Source organism: Bombus affinis, chromosome 4 (genome assembly GCF_024516045.1).
Source record: "Bombus affinis isolate iyBomAffi1 chromosome 4, iyBomAffi1.2, whole genome shotgun sequence".
NCBI classification, from domain to species: Eukaryota; Metazoa; Arthropoda; class Insecta; order Hymenoptera; family Apidae; genus Bombus; species Bombus affinis.
In genome coordinates this window covers 7755736-7775049 of record NC_066347.1, presented here as the reverse complement: position 1 = coordinate 7775049, position 19314 = coordinate 7755736, and the positions used below count along the sequence as shown (strand labels likewise).

The window sequence follows — 19314 nt, the reverse complement described above, 5'->3', positions numbered from 1 at the left end:
AGTTTCATTGAATCAATCATAAGATTATCAGGTAACGAAAATTGATCAGGATCCACCATTTATCGGACGATTAATCACGTCGAAATCATTTTTCTTGTTTAACGCAAGATCTCGTTCGATCAATATACTCCGCGGTTTGAAATCAGGGAATGGTCATCGTCCAAGACTCACCGGTTCCGGTAGTGCTGACAGAGTTGACTGATGAGGACTGCGACATTTGCATCTGCAGTGACATTTGATTATTACTCTGCTGCATGGCTAATGTTTGCTGCTGGTGTTGCTGCGACAGTAACTGCTGCATCTGAGTGCTGTTGGCCATACCGGAGCCAGCGATACCTCCACTCTGTGAGCGGATCAACTGTTGATGCTGTTGCATCTGTGCGGCGTTCATCTGCATTCCACCTGTGCCACCCATACCGAATCCACCTGGAAAATGAGGATAAGTGAAACGGTTTAACACGGTTTACATTTCGTTGTGATAACTGGTATTTACTGTCTACAGAAATACAATGATTTAATTCATCATTTATTACGTATAAAGCTGTAGCCTTAATGGTTTGACTCTTCGTGTTGCAGTATGGAGTGGATCATGAACTAACGTGACAAATATACGTTACTGCAATCATACAGCTTAATTTTTCATTGTAAAATATAGAACTACGAATATAAGAATTGTACAAAATATCTTTTTGTTACAATGGATTAATTGGTAGATGCTAATACAAGACCAAATCTATTATTATCTTGCTATCTGCATTACGAATAAAAGAATAATTTCCAATTTTCAAATTCCACATTCCTGTCTCTAGGAAACATAGGATTATAAAATCTCATGAAATGTAACTCGCATTCTACTACTCAATATTATAATATAAGATTTTATTACAGACGTATATAACATCAATTCTTAATATTTGTAATATCTCTTAATATTCCATTTTCTGCGAAGAAATTAATTCTTAAAACCGAAGATAATTTTCAGAATTATAGTTGTAACCGGTTAACCAAACAGAAAAGTTATTTGTTAATTCGATATCGTTCGAAACGGCGATTACTCGTACGAATCGCCTACTGCGCGCAGGATTACAAGCATGATAATGGATGTCCCAGGGAGACGCTTACCTTGGTGACCTTGTTGGTTAAATTGCGATCGCAAAGCCTGCGCCTGAAAGCCTTGTTGCTGCATGAGAACGTGTCGCCACTCCTGCTGGGCGCCGCGGCCCGCGATACTATTTCCAAGGCCATCAGGCGGACCCACACTAACGTTAGGCGGCCGTTGATTGTTAGTCCTAGGATATCCAAGACGCTGATGCATCTGATGCATTCCGCCTATGGCGGCCATACCGCCACCGCCCATGTACATGTTGCCACCAGCAGCGTGCAACGCCTGCTGCTGCTGCTGCGCAATTTGCGGCCTCATCATCGGACCTACGACAAAACAAGGACAAACGGATAGGTGATTGTTAGTGAACATTGCCATTTTTCAAGGTTTTTATGGAATTTTGTAAAAGATTGTATAAAAATACGGCTAAGAATATATTAAGGACTCTTCTTTAAGGTTTAGATGCATTTTCTTTCATGTTGAGGGAAGATGAAATTTCAGACGTTGAGAATTTATTCTATTAGTAAATCGTCGCTCTCAAAGAAATTATATATGGCTTTCATTTACCTTTTTTTTTATAATGGTACATATTATGTTTCTTAAAATAATTTAAATCTTGTCACTGAGAATTATGCCATTGTTGCTTAGTTGTAAATTTATTATTGAATAAATATATGTAAATTGCGTTTGAGAGTTTTTTAAAATTGACAACAAGGCAGACAAACATAAAGAAACTCTACTAGAAGAAAGAAGGATATTTTTAAAGCTTCATGTTTCAAAACTTCCAGCACATTTGCTACCAATGATGTATTTTGTATAGAATTAAGTCGTAGAAAATCTTCGTCCTATCAAACAGGAAATCTCTTATCAAACCAGAAGAAGGATTTTCTTGTTACAAATTATATACGAAAATATCTTAGGTAAGATTTACGACGACCGAAACAGACGATTGAATCGCAGAGGATGGCGATCGATCGCGGGGAAACGTTTCTTCATTCTGGCTAGCCAGATACGTAAAGAAGATACGTATTACGAAGGAAACGTAGAACCTTAATGCTCTGTGGATTTTCGTTTGGATAGAATCTTATGAAAGTAGCTCCGAGCAGATCGATAGAGGAGCCTCGTACGAGCTACGATGTATAAGAATATTTACGATCCCCTTTCCACCACCAATCCACCCTCTCCTGCTCCTACACCTACATCTCGTTCTCGTTCGTTCTTTCTAGCCTCGAGCGGATCCAGCAAGAGATCGGGCTCATTTCCCTCGAATACTTATTTAACTGATCGCGGTGGTTAAAAAGTGTATAAACATTATTCAAATGCTGAAATGTTTCAAATGAATGCTTCGCGTTCGGTCAAATATTTTTTCTCGATTATTCACAGTTTACTCTTTACGTCTTTACGTCTGTTCACTTCGATTTACGTACCTCTATGTAATCGGAATAGTTCAATAATCAAGACAGCTTCCTAAAAAATATTTCCGAGAGAAATACATCTATTAAGCTTTATTTAACTTTTAGCACACAAACTGTGCATAGTCTCGTCAAACGAGACAAGATAACCCTTGTCTGAATTATGGTTGGATTGTTTGAAAAACTTAATGGAAGAAGTAGTATAAGTGTATTGACATAATATCCATATAAAGAACATACAAATCTTCTTGAGTACGTGTAGTAATGTGTTTTAATGTTTAGAAATATACGAATAAGTTTAGCTACAGTTTCGTTGAATTACAATTCTTCTTCTTCTGAACTTTTCATTTAAGACTCGAATTTTAAATATTGTTTTGTAAGGATAGCGGACAAGAGTGAACGAAATGGAGAAATGTATTTTTAACTAGGTTTCGAAGAAAAGTCTGATGGTCGTAATCTTTTTCTCGAGTACAGTTCTTTTATCTATGTTTTCAGAATCTCGTAGTTCTACAATTTTTATTACACGGTATAGTTTGTACATTTCTGTAGTTCCCATAATTTTGTAATTTTCGTTATTCCGTAGTGTTCGTAAATAATGTAGCAGAGATAATAAATCACAAAGATTCGAGAACAGAAGAACGGGAAAATCAAAACTGTCGTACAGTGGTTGAACGCGTCGTTTTGACGAAAGACGGAGGAATCGATAGCAGCACCCAGCTTCTCATTACCCTAAGTGCCTTCCAACTCCGGCCAGTGCATATGAAAGTGACGTAACCATCGCCACTGTCAGCGTAAAAAGCGAAACAGAGGATTGGATCGTGCCGACGTGGTTGATTTCCACTTTTACAAACGTATACATATTTGCTCCCTCGTTTTCGTACACGAGTATACAAGATCGACATGCTTGAAAATGTATGTGTTACTTTTTCTTTCATCTTTTCCCCCGTTTCTTTCTTTAAAGTGTACTCGTATTTAGAATTAAATCCCTAGTCCAACAAATAACTAAATTATATACCAAATAAGCAAAATTAGACAGTAACACATTTTAACTGTAGAGCTTTGAAAGATTAAGAAACGACTTATATTAGATTTATGTTTTTCATTTCATTAATTACATAATTAAACTATGCATAGTGGAAAAGTATACAATTATCCTCAATAATTAACTTAGTCGGTATAAGCGAAACATAGAAATAACACTGACATACATATATGTATAAAGGAATTCTAATTAGCCAAGCGAAAAGTCATACATTCATTAATTGTGGACAGTACAATGTACTCACCTGAAGGTGGCATAGGTTGTTGTGTAACCCTACGCATAGGCCCGGTATTGGGAAACCTAGGCTGCTGACCCATGCTGATACTAGCGTGCATCATTTGGGCCTGAGCCGCCGCTTTGTATTCGGGAGGCGGTGGTCTCACGCCACCCATTCCTCCGGCCATGTGCTGTTGTTGCATCACCTGAAAGAACAAGTAAATAATGGATTTCAATTACATGAAATTACGTGCCTCGGATACTTTGACTTCGCGATTCGAAGCCCAGTGCGTGTAGCACTACTGTCGTATTAGGTTGTCCGAAAAGTTTCTTTCGTTTCGTAAGCTGATAATAGGTGAACAAAAATTTCTGTTTTATATTATTTTATTGAATTAGGTATGATCCACTTCGTTATATTTCTATTATTACGTTCGTGCATAATTCAGTAAACAAACATAAAACAAAAAACATTGTGCGTTTATTATTTCCTTATAAAACGAAAGAAACATTTCGGACAATTGTACTATTGAACTACTAATAGTATGCTATTATTTGTATATAACTAAATCTGTATATAAAAGATTATTTATTAATTATGTGGAAAACTATAAGCAATATAATCAAATTCGCATCAAGACTTCGTAAAATTAACAGACATTCACAAACGTCGAAGATTCTACTCAAATACCACTCTTGCCCAATAGAAAAATATTCTAATATATCTTTTCATTCGAACTTGAAGTTCTGCTAAAACACCTGCTATCTGCTGCGGCAACGTCATAAATGCGCGATACTAAAACGGAATCGCGGATGAAGAACACGATATAAGGTTCGACTGACGAGTCTTGAACAGCGATAAGGCACGAGTTAGAAAGCCGACCGACGGATTCCACGGGGAATAATTGCAACTCAGCTCACGGCACGCATCGATGACTCGTTAGGAGTCGCATTGTCGTCGAACTGGCGAGCACGGAAGTTCCGAGCATCGGTGTCGTTGCACAAGACCCCTTAGATTGCATTTCCACTTCCTGGTGTTACGCGGCCGTCGACGAAAGTCCGCGTATACGATGACGACAATGAAGACGGAAAGGCAACCAGAGACAGTAGCCACACGTTTTCCTCATTACCAAACGAGATACGCATTCACCATGTTTTTCCACCATTTTCTCTGCGTCTTTCTTCCTAAATCTTCTGCGTTTTTCTACACCCTTCTGTATTTTTTCTTACACACAGTGAGTTACGCAATTGTTTGTACTACTTTAATACTACTTTTAATACGCAAGTAAAATATTTAGCATATATTTTTGTTTGCCGAACGAAATTTTTATTTTCTCAATTTCATAAGATATCTGTACACTCAATATAGAACTTGGGACCAATCATGAGCTTATATTAAGAGAATTTTTTATTTAACTGCGATTAAACTTCTTAACTTGCCCTGTTTTGCTACATTTTTCAGAACATGCAAATAAGTTTTAAATAACATAGTTATCACGTGATTGGTGCACTGTTCCAAACTTTCTATCTACGTATAAAAATTTGAACGTGTAAAACCGGAGCACTCTCGCCAGCAAACATAAGTATTTTTTCCGTTGTTGAACGTGCAACAACCAACGATTAAGCGAGCACCGCCCTGTTGCTCTCACAACGAGCTTCTGGTGAACGGAGGAAGCACTCTTAAAATCAGCATGTAGCAATTTCACGCGCGTTCTTCCTCTGATTCGTACTTGAGAAGAAGGAAATGAATGGTTCTCTACGGATTAACTCTTGACTGGATCACATAAAATTGTTAGTTCAACAATTTGCTTTAATATTTGTAATTTTGGCGATCTAAGTAATTTTGATATAAAGGAGACTATTCAAGAAAATAAAAAAAAACACAATTTAAAAATAAAGAGAATAATTATAATAATATAATTTAAAATCGATACAATATCTAAATTAATCTCAATTCCTAAAAACAGAGAATAAAAGATATTCGTCGATACCGTATCATACCAATCGATATAATCGATTATTAATCGTTAAAAAATCTGATTTAAGAGAACCGCATATTACAGATCGATCATTTCGCCGAAGAAGCAACAAATCTTCGTTATTCTTCGAAAATCAAGGAAACTTCGCCAACGTTCTCACGGCAATTAGGGACGCGATTGCACTTCACGGTAGCTCAATTACATAGAAAGTGACCCAGAGCTCGACCCATGCAATCTTGAAAAATCTTCCTTCATTTTGTAACACGATTCCAAGCGATTCTACCTAACATCAAGAACAAGCAATTATCAAACGATCTGGTGTTTAACTCTTCAACCTGTACAGCCTGCGTTTGTTTTATTCCATTATAACGAACGTACGAAAAACAAAAAAAGAAAAAGGAAGAAAACGTGATCGAAGCAAATATCGAGAAAGAAGAAAAGAAAGATCCGCACTGATGAAGAATGACTAACCAATTGCGTGAGACCTACAATTAGTAATTGGAGCACGATCAGAGAGTTGCCTTCGATACTCTAACATCGTTAAAGTAATGCTTGGTATTACAACTGAGTCATTCGTTAATAAATCGTGCGGCGTGTCCGCGAGCGGGAACGTGACCGCGCCGCAGAGAACCCGTTACGATTTATAAATCGTTAATAATTTTACTCTGCTCATCGAACAGCTTTCGATTTTCTTCCAGTATGTTTTTCTTGAGAGGATGTTGATAAATTATCATGATTCGTTATTTCTTGATATTTACGTTCTTCTGCATCTATTCTCAATAGGTTGGAATAAACAGAATAATTAATTATACTTTGACAGATAAATCACGCATCAGATATGTTTTTTAAACATTTGATACGTTAACTGCCACGCGAATTTTTATATATTTTGCTCTGAGAACTACAATAGATTGAGATATTACTATACCATGATATTTAATCTTTGCAAAGTATTATGTTGTATTTGGACACTTTCTTTCGACAATGTTATTTAAGTCTTTGTCGAAATTTACTTTATTTTATTTATATCATTCTAACAGGTATAGTAAAACGTGGTTCGTCGATGACCACGATAGTAGTCGACGTATTAGGCATACATTTTACGAACGTTCCTGTTGAAGGAATATCGTATAACGTTCGTGTTATAGAATTAGATCGACAGGTGATGGGGCGAATTTATGCAAATGTGATTTCGATGACTCGACGTGTAATTTGATATTCAATGTTTTAGCAATTTTTCAATAGCCGAGCGAAGGAGCAAGTGTTCGAGGGGATAATTCGTGGAAGAAGACGATTCAGTGACAGTAATTGAGCTCGTGGACACAGTTTCTTCCGATGCAAATTGGAAATGCATAAAAGATGAAGAACACGGTGCCGGACAAGATGTAAATGACTGCATGCAAATGTTGTCTGATTGCAAAGTTGCCGGCGTTACATTATACCTCGAGTAACTAGAACAACAGGCTCGATACAGACGCACGTCTTTCGTCCCGTCTTTTTCTGTTTTCCTTTTCCTCTTTTGTTCGCGTCGGTACAAAGAACAATATGGACCGATAAACTCTACAAGTTCTAAATGGCTTTAATGCGACGTAATTCGTAAAGATGTAAAACTAACGCGTTCACCTGTAATTTAAAACTCTAATGAGCTGAATACACACGCCGATATGTATAAGTGCTGTTTATGGAATGAAAAGCAGAGGAGAACAAATTTGCACACGTAACGTCGTAATATCTTCACGACGGTTACTTTTTCATGTATATCGCTTATTAGCAATTCACCGTGTTTATTGTCGTCACAGTGTTTGTTAGTGTGTGTTTTTTTATTATTTGCTATGCGACAGAAAGAAGTACTTAAACTGGATAATATAATTTTATTAAGATTCAAACACTGGATATAACTACTTCATTTTTCTGATTCTTTATATTAATTTTTATCCTCACAATTGACAATTAGAACTGTAGATAATGATACAATATGAAACATACGAAAAAATAAATTCAAGTTCATCCTAGAATATTTTCTGAAATTGTAAATATCGTCGTGTCTGATTCATAAGAAGTCTAACATCGAAGGCAACCATATTGGAGTAACAACAAAATAATTACGGACTTTTATTAAAAGAATTATTATTCATACATTATTCTCTTTATTTAAATTAATTTCCATTTGTCAAACAATATTTTTCATGCTGTTAGATTGTTTATAGCGTAAGTTTAACGTAAAGTTCATTATATGTAAACTATTAAATTAATAATAATAGTAATTAATAATTAAATTTAAAAAAACTAAAGTTTCGTATATTCATAAAATAAATCGTGACACGAAGTCACAGTCAATTGCATACGAATAATAGCACATAGTAAAATAAACATTTAATTTAGCAATGAAAATAGATAAATAACAGGAACAAAAAATGGTGAATAACAAACCGCAATAATTTCACTCGATCGAGCTCCTTCGAGCATGGCAAACCGCATTCGTAAACATCGTAAAAAAGGCAAGATCTTGTTTAGTCGCGATAACACCAGACATTACGTTCTCTCCAGGAAGTGCACGCGAACTCAGATTTCCCGGTTACAGAAAAAGTTTCCATTCATTGTTCCGCGGCTTCCAAGACGCTTGTCCTATTTGCGTCGTTTCTTTCAGCGCGATGGAACCAAGAAGTTGCAAAGGAGCCGCGATACCTGTTGCTCACCATCGCCGGATACCAACTTAATGTTTCGAATAACGCGCGTTGCCACGACTCCGCGAATTCTCAATTTCTTTCTTTCTATTCTATTCGCAGAATTTAAAAAAAAAATTTCACTTCTCTCAAGATTCTTAACATTTTCAAATAGAAATGTTTTGTAAAGCCTACTTCCCCTCGCTACTATAGCTATCGCAATCTCTACTATCACTTTATCCGTTGAATTAGTTATTACAAAACCTAATTCTCCGGCGAACCCCTCTGTTATCTCTCCGATCAAAATTTAATAACTAATTACAATCTTATAAATTTTCCTTCGCATAATCACGATTATTTACAATCACGATGAGAGTATAAAATACCGCGACGTTCCTCGCAACCTCTATCCAACCTTATTCCAAGAACAACACCCCTATTCCTTTATCGAAATTAAAATTCCCCCGATCAACCGTAGATTAAACCAAACCCATCACGAATCAAGTTTCCTCACCCCTTTACTCGCGAAACACCATTTCTATTACCATAGATAAACATCGCTCGCGGTACCATTAGGTAATTAAACCATAAACCAGTCCCCTGGCTCACACCCTCCAGGCTCGAGCACACGACAAGACATTCTAGAAAACTTTCGATCGATTATGGAATAAGACACATACCTGCTGAGCGCGCATTAGCTGCTGCTGCTGAAGAATCTTAGCGTGTTGATGTTGATCCACTTGATTCGGCGGCACTTGCTGGGGATGGTTGCGTGCAGCTGCAGCCCCAGCGGGTTGGGAAACGCCACCCGCGGCTGCAGCCGCAGCTCTCTGTCTCAGACTTTGCTGCGTGAAGTTGATCGTTTGAGACTGAGAAACCGAACAATACGTGTCCGTTTGCCCGGCCGGTCCTGACTGACTTTGGTTCTGTTGCTGGTTGAAGTACATGCCCTGTTGCGCCGCCACTGATACGCCTGGCTTCAGGTCGCCTGTTAGCTGCATATGCTGACCCGCAGACACCTAGAAACAAAAGATGCAATAATTAGTAATGTTTTGATTTGATTGGAAGATGCTGAATGATATTAAACAGTAAAGTATTTCGTATTTCAACTTAAGTATGTGAGAATATTTCCTTTTGTGAAAATTTGGTAATTGGTAATATATGTATATTCTGAGGTTTAATTAGACGGTATTGGTATATAAGTGAAATAGCAAATTATTTATTATTTTAGAAAGATTTCATAATCAGTCACATTCTGGTTTGACCAAAAATATTGATATTAATAAATAATAAATATTCACTTGGGTCTATGCAAATAGACATTTATATTGTTACGAAGTTTAGGAAGAAACATTTTGTCTTAAGTAATAAAACAATACGAATCGTAAATATAGAAAATATTTAAATTTCCCTCCCGGTGCAACAGATACACTTCTTCAAATAAAAAATCGTAAAATTCTGGTAAAGTTATTTACCATACCATTATGAATTCTGAAATTTTACATTTTTCCAACATACCGCGTTACCAAATTTATTGTCACTAATTTGCCTCCTAACTCTACTGTAATACTCGCTTACGAAATATAGCCTAATTCTATCTCAATTGCTTTTTAATCCTTTTACCACGAAAAAACGGCTACAAAGGGTTGCACAAAGGCGAATTTTATTGCATTTCGATTGTTCCCGGACGGTAGTGATCGCGTACGAGCTCGGTATGATTTGGCGCTAAAGGTATGATCCACGGTCGAACGTAGATCAGATCGACCGGTGCTTTTCATCCAGAGCTACAGAGGCGAACAACGGATCGCCACAGGCGGGCTGGAATTTGGTTTCTAGCAAAAAAGCGGTGGACAAGTGGCGACTATTGTCCTGTCGTCGCTCGTTGTCCGGTCAATGATACAAAATGGCTACCGTTCTTCAATATCTCATCCACCGGCTAGCGAAGGGAAAAAGGACGGAGAGGGAAGTAGAAGGCACGAGCGTAGTCCCTTGTATGGCTTCGATGACTCTTGACCCCGACAATCGAGTCGTGGTAATCTAGTCCGACTTTAAGCCTCCCTTAATTTTTTCTTTTGTACGATCCAATGGACATCGTGCGCTTAATTGTAATCCTCGAACGAAACTATCCTTTTGAGAAATTATTTAATTATTTAAATTATTTAATACTTCTATAACTCGAAGAATATATCTCGACCAACATTTTTGCATATTGATTTTGGCGTCTGTTTCCATGTTTAACAGCGATCTTCCTGTCTGCACGTGTTTCTTAACAATTTATATTTGAGATTTAAATGTTTGCCAACTGGGCTTGACATTTTATTTCATTCGATTCTTCTTTTCGATAATCCAAAGATAGGACGTATGGAAATAAAATAAAAATTACAAATCGACACAGTACAACCTGATCTCAAACATGAGAGCAACGTGTATGTACCGATAAATAATTCTTGTTCTATGGTACGTGTATCTGCGTACATTATACGCTGTATCTCATTATTCCAAGTTATGAAGATGAACGAATCGAAATTAGAATCAGATTATCAAACGACCATCATATCCTGCGAATTAAATTCGTTCTTTGCGAATTTCTAACGCGAAGCATCGCATAATGAGAACACACAGCGTTCCTCTTTGGCCTCGGGCCACTTATTGGCTGTCTCCACCAATCCTTTGTTCGTACGCACCATATGGAAATTGCCCCGATCCGGTACCTCGTCAGTACTTTATTACAGCGAACGACTTATGACCGACGTACCTAAGTGTCACAAGGTCTTGGGCGCGTGCACCGGCCACGCATAATCGAGCCAAGCCTTAATCGTCTTCTATTTATATTAAATTTTCAATTCTACCAGCTTCTAAATATATCTTATACGATGGAATATCGGAACACGCCTTCTTCAACGCCTTCGTATCACTCTTTTCTTCCTCTCTTTTCTTCTCTTGCTTATACGCAATCCACGCACATGATCAATTATTGCAAAAGTACAAAAAGGTTTCCATTTTCATTTTTCTAGTATATCTTGCATCTCGCTCTAAAATGATTGGATATATCAACATGCAATCAGTTTCAATATTGGATCGTTCGCGATTGTTGAAAGTGGAATCACCTATGAGAGATAAGACGCGTTTCCTTGGTCCCGCCGGTATCTTGAAAACTATAATCATTGTATGGAACAAACAAAAGAACATAGTCTTCGATACTGATACACAATTATCTCTTATGATTGCCATATAATGAACAGGCGATTTTTAGAAGTTGTGATAACATAGTAATTTACGATGAATACGCTGACTATATCGACTTCTTCGCAATTATTATTATTATATATTGTTCTTGAAAAGAATGTTTGTTAAATATTCCTTAGGCTTCCGAAGTAGAACATTTCACTTCGGTTCCAAAGTTTCGAGTTAGTTTTAAATTAAATAAGTACGGCTTCTTAGCGTAATTTCATTCTAGGAGAATCAACGCTTAAAAACCGTGACATTAGAAACAGCAAAAGCTCATTCAAAATCCTCCTAAACACACGCAGCGAATACCGCGTATTTTAGTAATTCAGTCTGCAGAGGGTAAAATATTTGAATATCAAAAGATGGTCGATTATTCTAGGGAATTTCTGCATGGTCACGCGTCCATTTCGCCGAGACAGCGACGCACCCTTTTGCGCGGACCATGCCGCGAATAATCTTCATTACGGTAATTAGAGACTCGACGGTTGCGGACCTCCTGTTTCGACGCCACTCGTTCTACTACTGGTAACTACCATTATGTCAGGTGAAAAGTAAATAATTCTCTCCCGTGGAGTCTGTCTGACTGAGCGTAGTTGCTTTGCTCCTTTATCTTGTATCAGGCAATTTTTGTCATTAAAACCCTTAACATGTCTGAAGGAAAAGTTAAAAGATTTGTAGAGGATTGGTAGAGGATCGGTAGTTAGACTAACGAGAATATGCTGTTGCAACCTGTCAAATATATTTAAATTAAATAAATAAATATAAATATAAATAGTGTCGTTGAGACGCTCGTACAAACGTATTCGTTAAGACAGTGTATAATCGCTGACTAGATCGCTGATAGATACTGGACGGGGGAGAGCCGGAAAATTCAAATTCGACTTCGTTCGACGATTGCACATAGCGGCGATATTGTTTTGCCCAGAGTTTATTTATCATTACATTACGTGTATCCTAACGATCTTGATACTCCGACACAAAACAACTGATTGATTGATTTGAACTGTCTTCTGACGCATGTGCTGCTACAGATTCAAGGTTCAAGCTTATCCGGAGGATTACTTTTGGATTCATTCCTAGAATCTAGAAAGAAATTTCTTACTAAATATTATAACCAGCCCTATTTTGAATATTTTATATATTCTTGTACATTATGTAGAATCTGTGCGTTTCTGCATTCTTTTTCCCACAAATTTGTAAACATCCGCAGTACTCATAAATCTGATCTAACTGCTTTCCATTTCCGCATCGCCAACCAATCTCCTTGCAACAATTATTAATCCAAATTTCTCTTTTCAACCTCCGTAATCCTTAATTCCTTTCGCATAACGGCAAGAAAAAGCCAGTTGTACAAGGGTAAATTGCAGGAGACCATCACGTAATCCGCATCGTCTCACGAAAACGAGCAACCGTGTAAGATGGGAGGGGGCGGAAACACCATAGGCTTTTAGTTATGAGGCTGTAGGAGAAAGCTCGTACCCTGGTCGGGTCGCGCATAATTAGCCTAAATCACGACGGGATGTCCCGGTGGGAGCTGCTGGCCGCGACATCTGCATAGCACGTGTCTTGTTATCCGCTGCTTACAGAGAAGGAGTTTTGGTGAAACTGCTGGAGCTTCCGCGGACAAGGACGAGCTCTGAACCGACCATTCAGACAGGAATACTAATATGGAGAATGGGTTTGGGACAAGAGACGCCTTCTACGGGCCATAGGACACTTTAACGCTGCTTTAGCCTAATCGAGATTCAGACACGGTTGATGGTCGTTTCGTTCCTCTGGTTATTGTTGTTTGTGTGAGAATAAAGGCTTAAACGCGTTCACAGCGAGTCGTGATCGCCAGTCAAACTACGTGGATTAGTTCCTTTGCGGGGTTGCACCGTCAACGTTTAACCAAAATGAGGCAAATCTTGTGATTCGCGTGTCCTGGATATTGTATATCACGTCAATCTTAACTGGTTTCAGCGAATAGTAAATTGATATCGTGATTCTTGGCGAACGAATTTTCTCATACGAAAAGGAGAATCCAGTGCATCTTTGCATTATTAAATTTTACAGAATAAAATTACCAGGATTGATGGATCTTGTAACGTAATAGATGTTTGAATGTTCAGTGTGAATTGTCGAATTTTTATTTTAATATCTATTATGGTAAATCCATTTCTTCCGTGGTAAAATGTGTATGGTAATTGATTTCTAGATGTGATCTCTCTATGTACTTATAGGTCACATTTTTTAGAGACATTGTTCAATATGTTTCATTTTAAGCATCTCAAGATTCCTTCGGATCTTCTAGCATTATATGTACCATTACGCACCACATTTTACTTCATCCATAGTTTATTGTGCATAACATTTTTCGAAAACTTCTTCTTCTATCGAAGAATAAAAGAATTTAAAGCTTTTTTATCACAGAGAATAAACCATTACTGCCAGCAACACATTAACGTTCTCAGTTTTGACATAAAAATACCCTCCTTTTTTCGCGAACGTGTCATAAAGTTTCCAATGGAAATTCTCACGTGTGGGATTCTGTACCATCGGATGAAATACAGTGTTCGATGCACTCACCAGTGGAAGTAAATCGAGAGAGATCGAAAGAGAGTTTAATGGTGTTGAAACAGGTTGATGAATGTAGCGTGAAATTGATGAGATGAAGTAGTGATGAGGAAGGTTTGATTTAGAATGCTTGATTGGTGGGGATATTTAGTTGCTGACGAAATAATTAGTTTGAATAATTGGGGGAGAGAGATAATTGAAAGATTGATGTGAATTAGGTCTATAGAAAGGAAGTGTTTATTTTCTTAACCGCTCTATGGTACGTTTAATGAAACAAAAAGAAAGACAGTTTGCTAAAAAAAAGAAACCTACAAAAAGCCAAAATTTCATAGAAAAATTCTTTAAATGAATGTAAATTTAATTTATCATTTTTTCGGCTTATCTCGTTTTTATAAAAAAGTGCATTTGTACTACTTCCTCATTAACAATAAATTCTACAAATAATAACTACTTTTCTGCAAGTATCGTAACAATAAAAATTAACTTCCAACTTAATATATCCCTATAAAAAACCCCCAAAAACTCAAAAAGAAGGAAAGTCAACAGATTCTTCTTTCGAACCCTACAATCAAAATCCTATCAACCCTTTTTCCCTTCCATTCTCTCCCATCTTTCTCAACTTTCTCTGAAAATTCCTCGCGTGCACCCATTTTCTCCGTCATAATATTCCTCGATCGAGCATTATCCTTTTCTTTTTTTTTCATGTACGTTGGTGAAACGCGGACAGTATACGGGAGCGAGAATATTCACGCGCGAACGGGTATGTAGAGAGCACGAACAAAAAGAGGGAACACTTTCCGAGATTTTCGCGGATCGAGTATATTTCCAGGGTATTTCCAATCGCGAACGCTGTGCAATCGAGCATCGTTAATGACGAACGGCAGCCATTAACGATCGACGCGTGTTCCTCGTACGATTCTGCACTTCGTGCATACCTTCACGTGAACACAGAGGCTTATCGATCGATGACTCGTGTCCGGGCGCAGCCATAAGCGCGGTTGCACGCGTTGCACCCGTGATACGCGTGTGTTTCGCATAATCGCCATCTTTGCTATTATGTGGCTTGTGTGCAGCAGGGTCAATTGGCGAACACGAGGCAGACAGGTTGACAAACTTGTTACGGATGATATTTGGCCGCAGGTATTGCAGGTATTCGAAATTAGAGGCTGCCTTGACTATTAGTTATTAATTACACGAACGGTTAGCGCCGTCTCGTGTAATTAATAATATCCATTCGAGCCGGTGATTGCGACTGACTAAGCGCCACGTTATCGATCTCAGGAATATTCTACACCTGTGCTGGTATCTCGTCTCGTGTTGTAACCAGAAGCGAAATAGATAAATTTTAGATGAGTTGCTTAGTAACTTATATAACGTTGTGTTTTCTTTTTTTCTCCTTTATTGCGGTAATTTTGATCAGTCAACCAATCTTAAATTATTAGAAATCGTCGGTGTAAATTAAATTTCAATTTAGCGGGAACGATTACCGATCGCTCAACTTGAAGATGATTCGATATTTATCTGTTTCTACTCGGTTAATCCGATGTCGACTGTAAGTAATCGTGTTAAGTTAAATACTGTAAAATCATAGATGACGAGCAATTGAGACAATAAATGCATCGCTCTATTCATTCAGTACGTTAGTCATCTCGAACAGTAAAAATATCAGACCTTCGTTCTTTCAGCTATATGATAGTTTGTAACGAAACGCGTGCATAAGCTTTTACGACGTAAATATAAATTTTCTACGAGAATTATTTCCAAGCATACAACATAGAGAGGCAAACCCCAATTGTATTAACAAGAAAACCATTAATCAATTCAAATACAATTGCTTAATCTCAATTATTCGAAACGATCCTATAAGATTGCACATCTCAAGTTCTCCAAAGTCTACCAAACACCTGATAGGCATTAGTCGACGCTAGATAAGATCGTTGAGATAATCGATCGCTATTATTAATCGATGTCACGCTGGAATGCAAATTATAAGCGGAAGTAACACCGGTCGAAGCAGCTTTATCACGACTGGAAACGTCAAGTTACACGCTTGAATACGCTTATAAGTCCGTCGTCGTCAACATGTTGCACAGCAACCTGACTCACGAGCAGAGATCTCGCGAGAATCGCGTCGCGACTAATATCACGATGCAGTAATCGCTAATCATAGCGCTCGTGATTTGCATGACGATCTACGAATATATTCTTGCTGAAGGATATACCGGGGGACGACAAATTAGTAGGTCTTTCAGCTTCTGATTTTCGATCGTAGTTGGGTTGTAATGGCAAGGAGAGGATGGAGATGTCGGTATGAAGTTGAAATGTAGATGTTGGTTTTGTAAAATCTACAGAGGTGAAGTTGATGGCACAGGAAGTGAAATTGAACGTGGAATTTCAGAAGTTGTTGAAAGTAGCTTCTACCATTCTAAGTCGTTCTATAAATAAGTCTTTCTGCTAGATGCTTTGTTAAATAGTTTCACTATATGTGAATATATTTACGGTTGTGTGTCTATGAGATTGAAATTTAAGAAATGAAATTTTAGAAATAAATAAAATTTCTCCCTGAGAGGAAGTACGATAGAGATAAAATGTAATTTCTGCTATTTTATAAATTGAAATTGTTTCGATTTTCTTTTAATAACTTTCAAATTGTCTTGGCGTAATTTTGACGGTCTTCTAAATAACATTTAATATAAAATCTGAACAAACCTTAGATCGAGTATCTTTCGATTGTTTTATTTTAAATAACCAGATATTTTCATACATACAACAAATCTATCCATTTTCTGTTATCTTCGTTCAGAATGATTGAAATACTCTAACATAAAACCTCGATATAAATCAACTTAATGAAGCTTTATGTCATCTATTAGCACAAAATCATAACATTCAGCAATTTCCCCTTCCAAACAAAATGTATAATAAGGAAGTTGATTTACAATTGATGAGATTTCCAAACAACCAAACAGTAAGGCGATCTACAGGAAAACATGACGTTGTCGATCGTCACCGGAAACCAAACATCCCGCCGCGAGGAAACAGTCGGCGAACGTACAAAGCAGTTAGTTCATAGGAATCCGAGGCTGCTTAATGATCCACAAATAAGTATCGCTGCCTAATGATCCACAAAACCATAATGGAGTTATGTAGAGGAAGCACAACATCGCGCTGCGGGAGAACGAGATATTGAAATAGGTTGAAGACGAACAAAATCGTACGCACTTGTGCGTATCGGAACTCTGCTATTTTCGTCGCCCACCAGTGAATGCTACGAACATGATTTTCTATTCTTTCATTTTCCATTTCTTTCTATTTCTTCGTATGTTTCTCTACATCGAATCTTTTTCTAAGTTTGTTAATAATTAGAAATTAATTTTACACATATCAATAATAATTCCACTTATCTTCTATTACTATTACGCTTAACTTCTAGCATTAGATGACGGGTAGGATCGAGAAAAGTTCACTGATAAGCCCATTAGTAGATTCTCAACGAAACCACCACAGAGTCACGAACACTTTTCTCCAAGTAAAAAATGCGGAGAGATGTACATTAATATTCCATAATACATTGCATATCGTACAAAGAAATATTTTATTTGCTGAAACATTTTTGCACGCAGATGTCGCTCCGAGTCAGGTCGACCTTTAAATGGACATTTTCTGACGGAGGATCCAGTCTATTTGCAACGAGAAATCCGGATTGTACTCGAGAGAAGTAATCCTCTGCTTACATCACTGGACGCACGTGTTACGTTGCTCAAGGTAGAGGAAGAAAAGAAGATTCTGTACATAGGTGAATTGCACAAGTCCCTTCAGACGGTGACCTCCGTTTTCGTTTCCACGCTATGCGATGTTGACCTCGACAATATACACATTTAGCATGGTAATTCGACTATCGTACAGCAAACAGTGGAGGATTCCGTTGGTGGATATAGTAATGAAGAGCGAAATTGAGAATTTTACAAATTGAAGATTTGTACCTGGAGAACTTGAGAGATGCAATTCAAGGATACGTCGTGAGGCAAAAATAGATGTTGAATTTAAATGGAAACGTAGATACTGATTCAAAGATATGTAGTAGCGCAGATTGTGGGCGTAAATGATGAACGTTTCAGGATGTAAATTGTTGCTATCGTAGAATATTCGAGATTGACCGCATATTTGAAATATACGCGGAAATTTTGACGACCTTTTCGTTCTGAGTGTGGGAAGGAAATATCAGAGTTCAGTTAGGTTACTATGTGTAGGTGTGACGTTCTCTTGTTACAAATCACTGAGCAAATTTCGATCCTGCCAAAAGTTTATTAAAGGCTAAAAGATATTTACGTCATTTTAAATAACGCTCGCGAAAATGTCACTGCACACACAAGAAGAAAATCGATTATCCCACGTAATAAAACCTGAAATTGTAATCTCGCAATCAACCGGTTTCAGATTGTTACATGTCCCGTGGAATTCCGGAATTGAAGAAAAATAATCAACTACCACGTTTCTTAGCTTGTAGAACTTCTAAAAAGAAGTCTAGTGAGATAAACGAAACTGTTATTCGTATCTGTACAATTAGTTTCCAATTAATAGCAAACTTAGCAGAATACTCAGTGTTACATCTAACAACAAAGGTTAGGAGACCCGAAAGTTATAAAAATTATGAAACTTTGCCTACAAATAAAATATCTCATACGTAATACAACCCGATCTTTCGTGCTATAATTCGAATTTAGGGGATGAAGTTATCGTCTGAAAAAATGTAGTATTTTTTTCGTGAAATAACTCAAAAAAATAAAGGGAAAAATTTTCTATTTGTATTAAAAATAAATGTAATTCTTTATGTCTAATATTAATCATGGGGATATTTCTAGTTCACTGTCAAACAACATCGATTCATGGACCAAATGCTGGGATATTACAATACACAGATCGATGGAGAGGGTTCTGGTGAAATTACCGAGGGTCGAACGCTGGCTTCGCGATTTGCTTTTTATCGGATCGCGACATCTCACGAACGTAGGTGAAATAATTAATCCGAGGGATTAAGGCGGAACCGAATACTCGAGCAAATTGAAACGGGAGCAAAGCGTGCATTTGCAATTTGCGGTTCGATTCGCGAAAACCTGCT

General features: G+C 37.5%; 1 protein-coding gene across 7 annotated transcripts in view; it reads right to left on the bottom strand.

Annotated features, from left to right (window-relative positions):
* LOC126915823 (neurogenic protein mastermind-like) overlaps positions 1-19314 on the bottom strand; it is a 248007-nt gene that overhangs the window by 10956 nt on the left and 217737 nt on the right. For all 7 annotated transcript variants that reach the window (XM_050720881.1, XM_050720882.1, XM_050720883.1 and 4 more), the window contains 4 exons: positions 9092-9430; positions 3801-3978; positions 1123-1428; positions 172-426 (listed from right to left, as the gene is read on the bottom strand). In XM_050720881.1, coding sequence (XP_050576838.1) covers positions 172-426; positions 1123-1428; positions 3801-3978; positions 9092-9430 — 1078 coding nt within the window. The remainder of the gene's footprint in view (positions 1-171; positions 427-1122; positions 1429-3800; positions 3979-9091; positions 9431-19314) is intronic.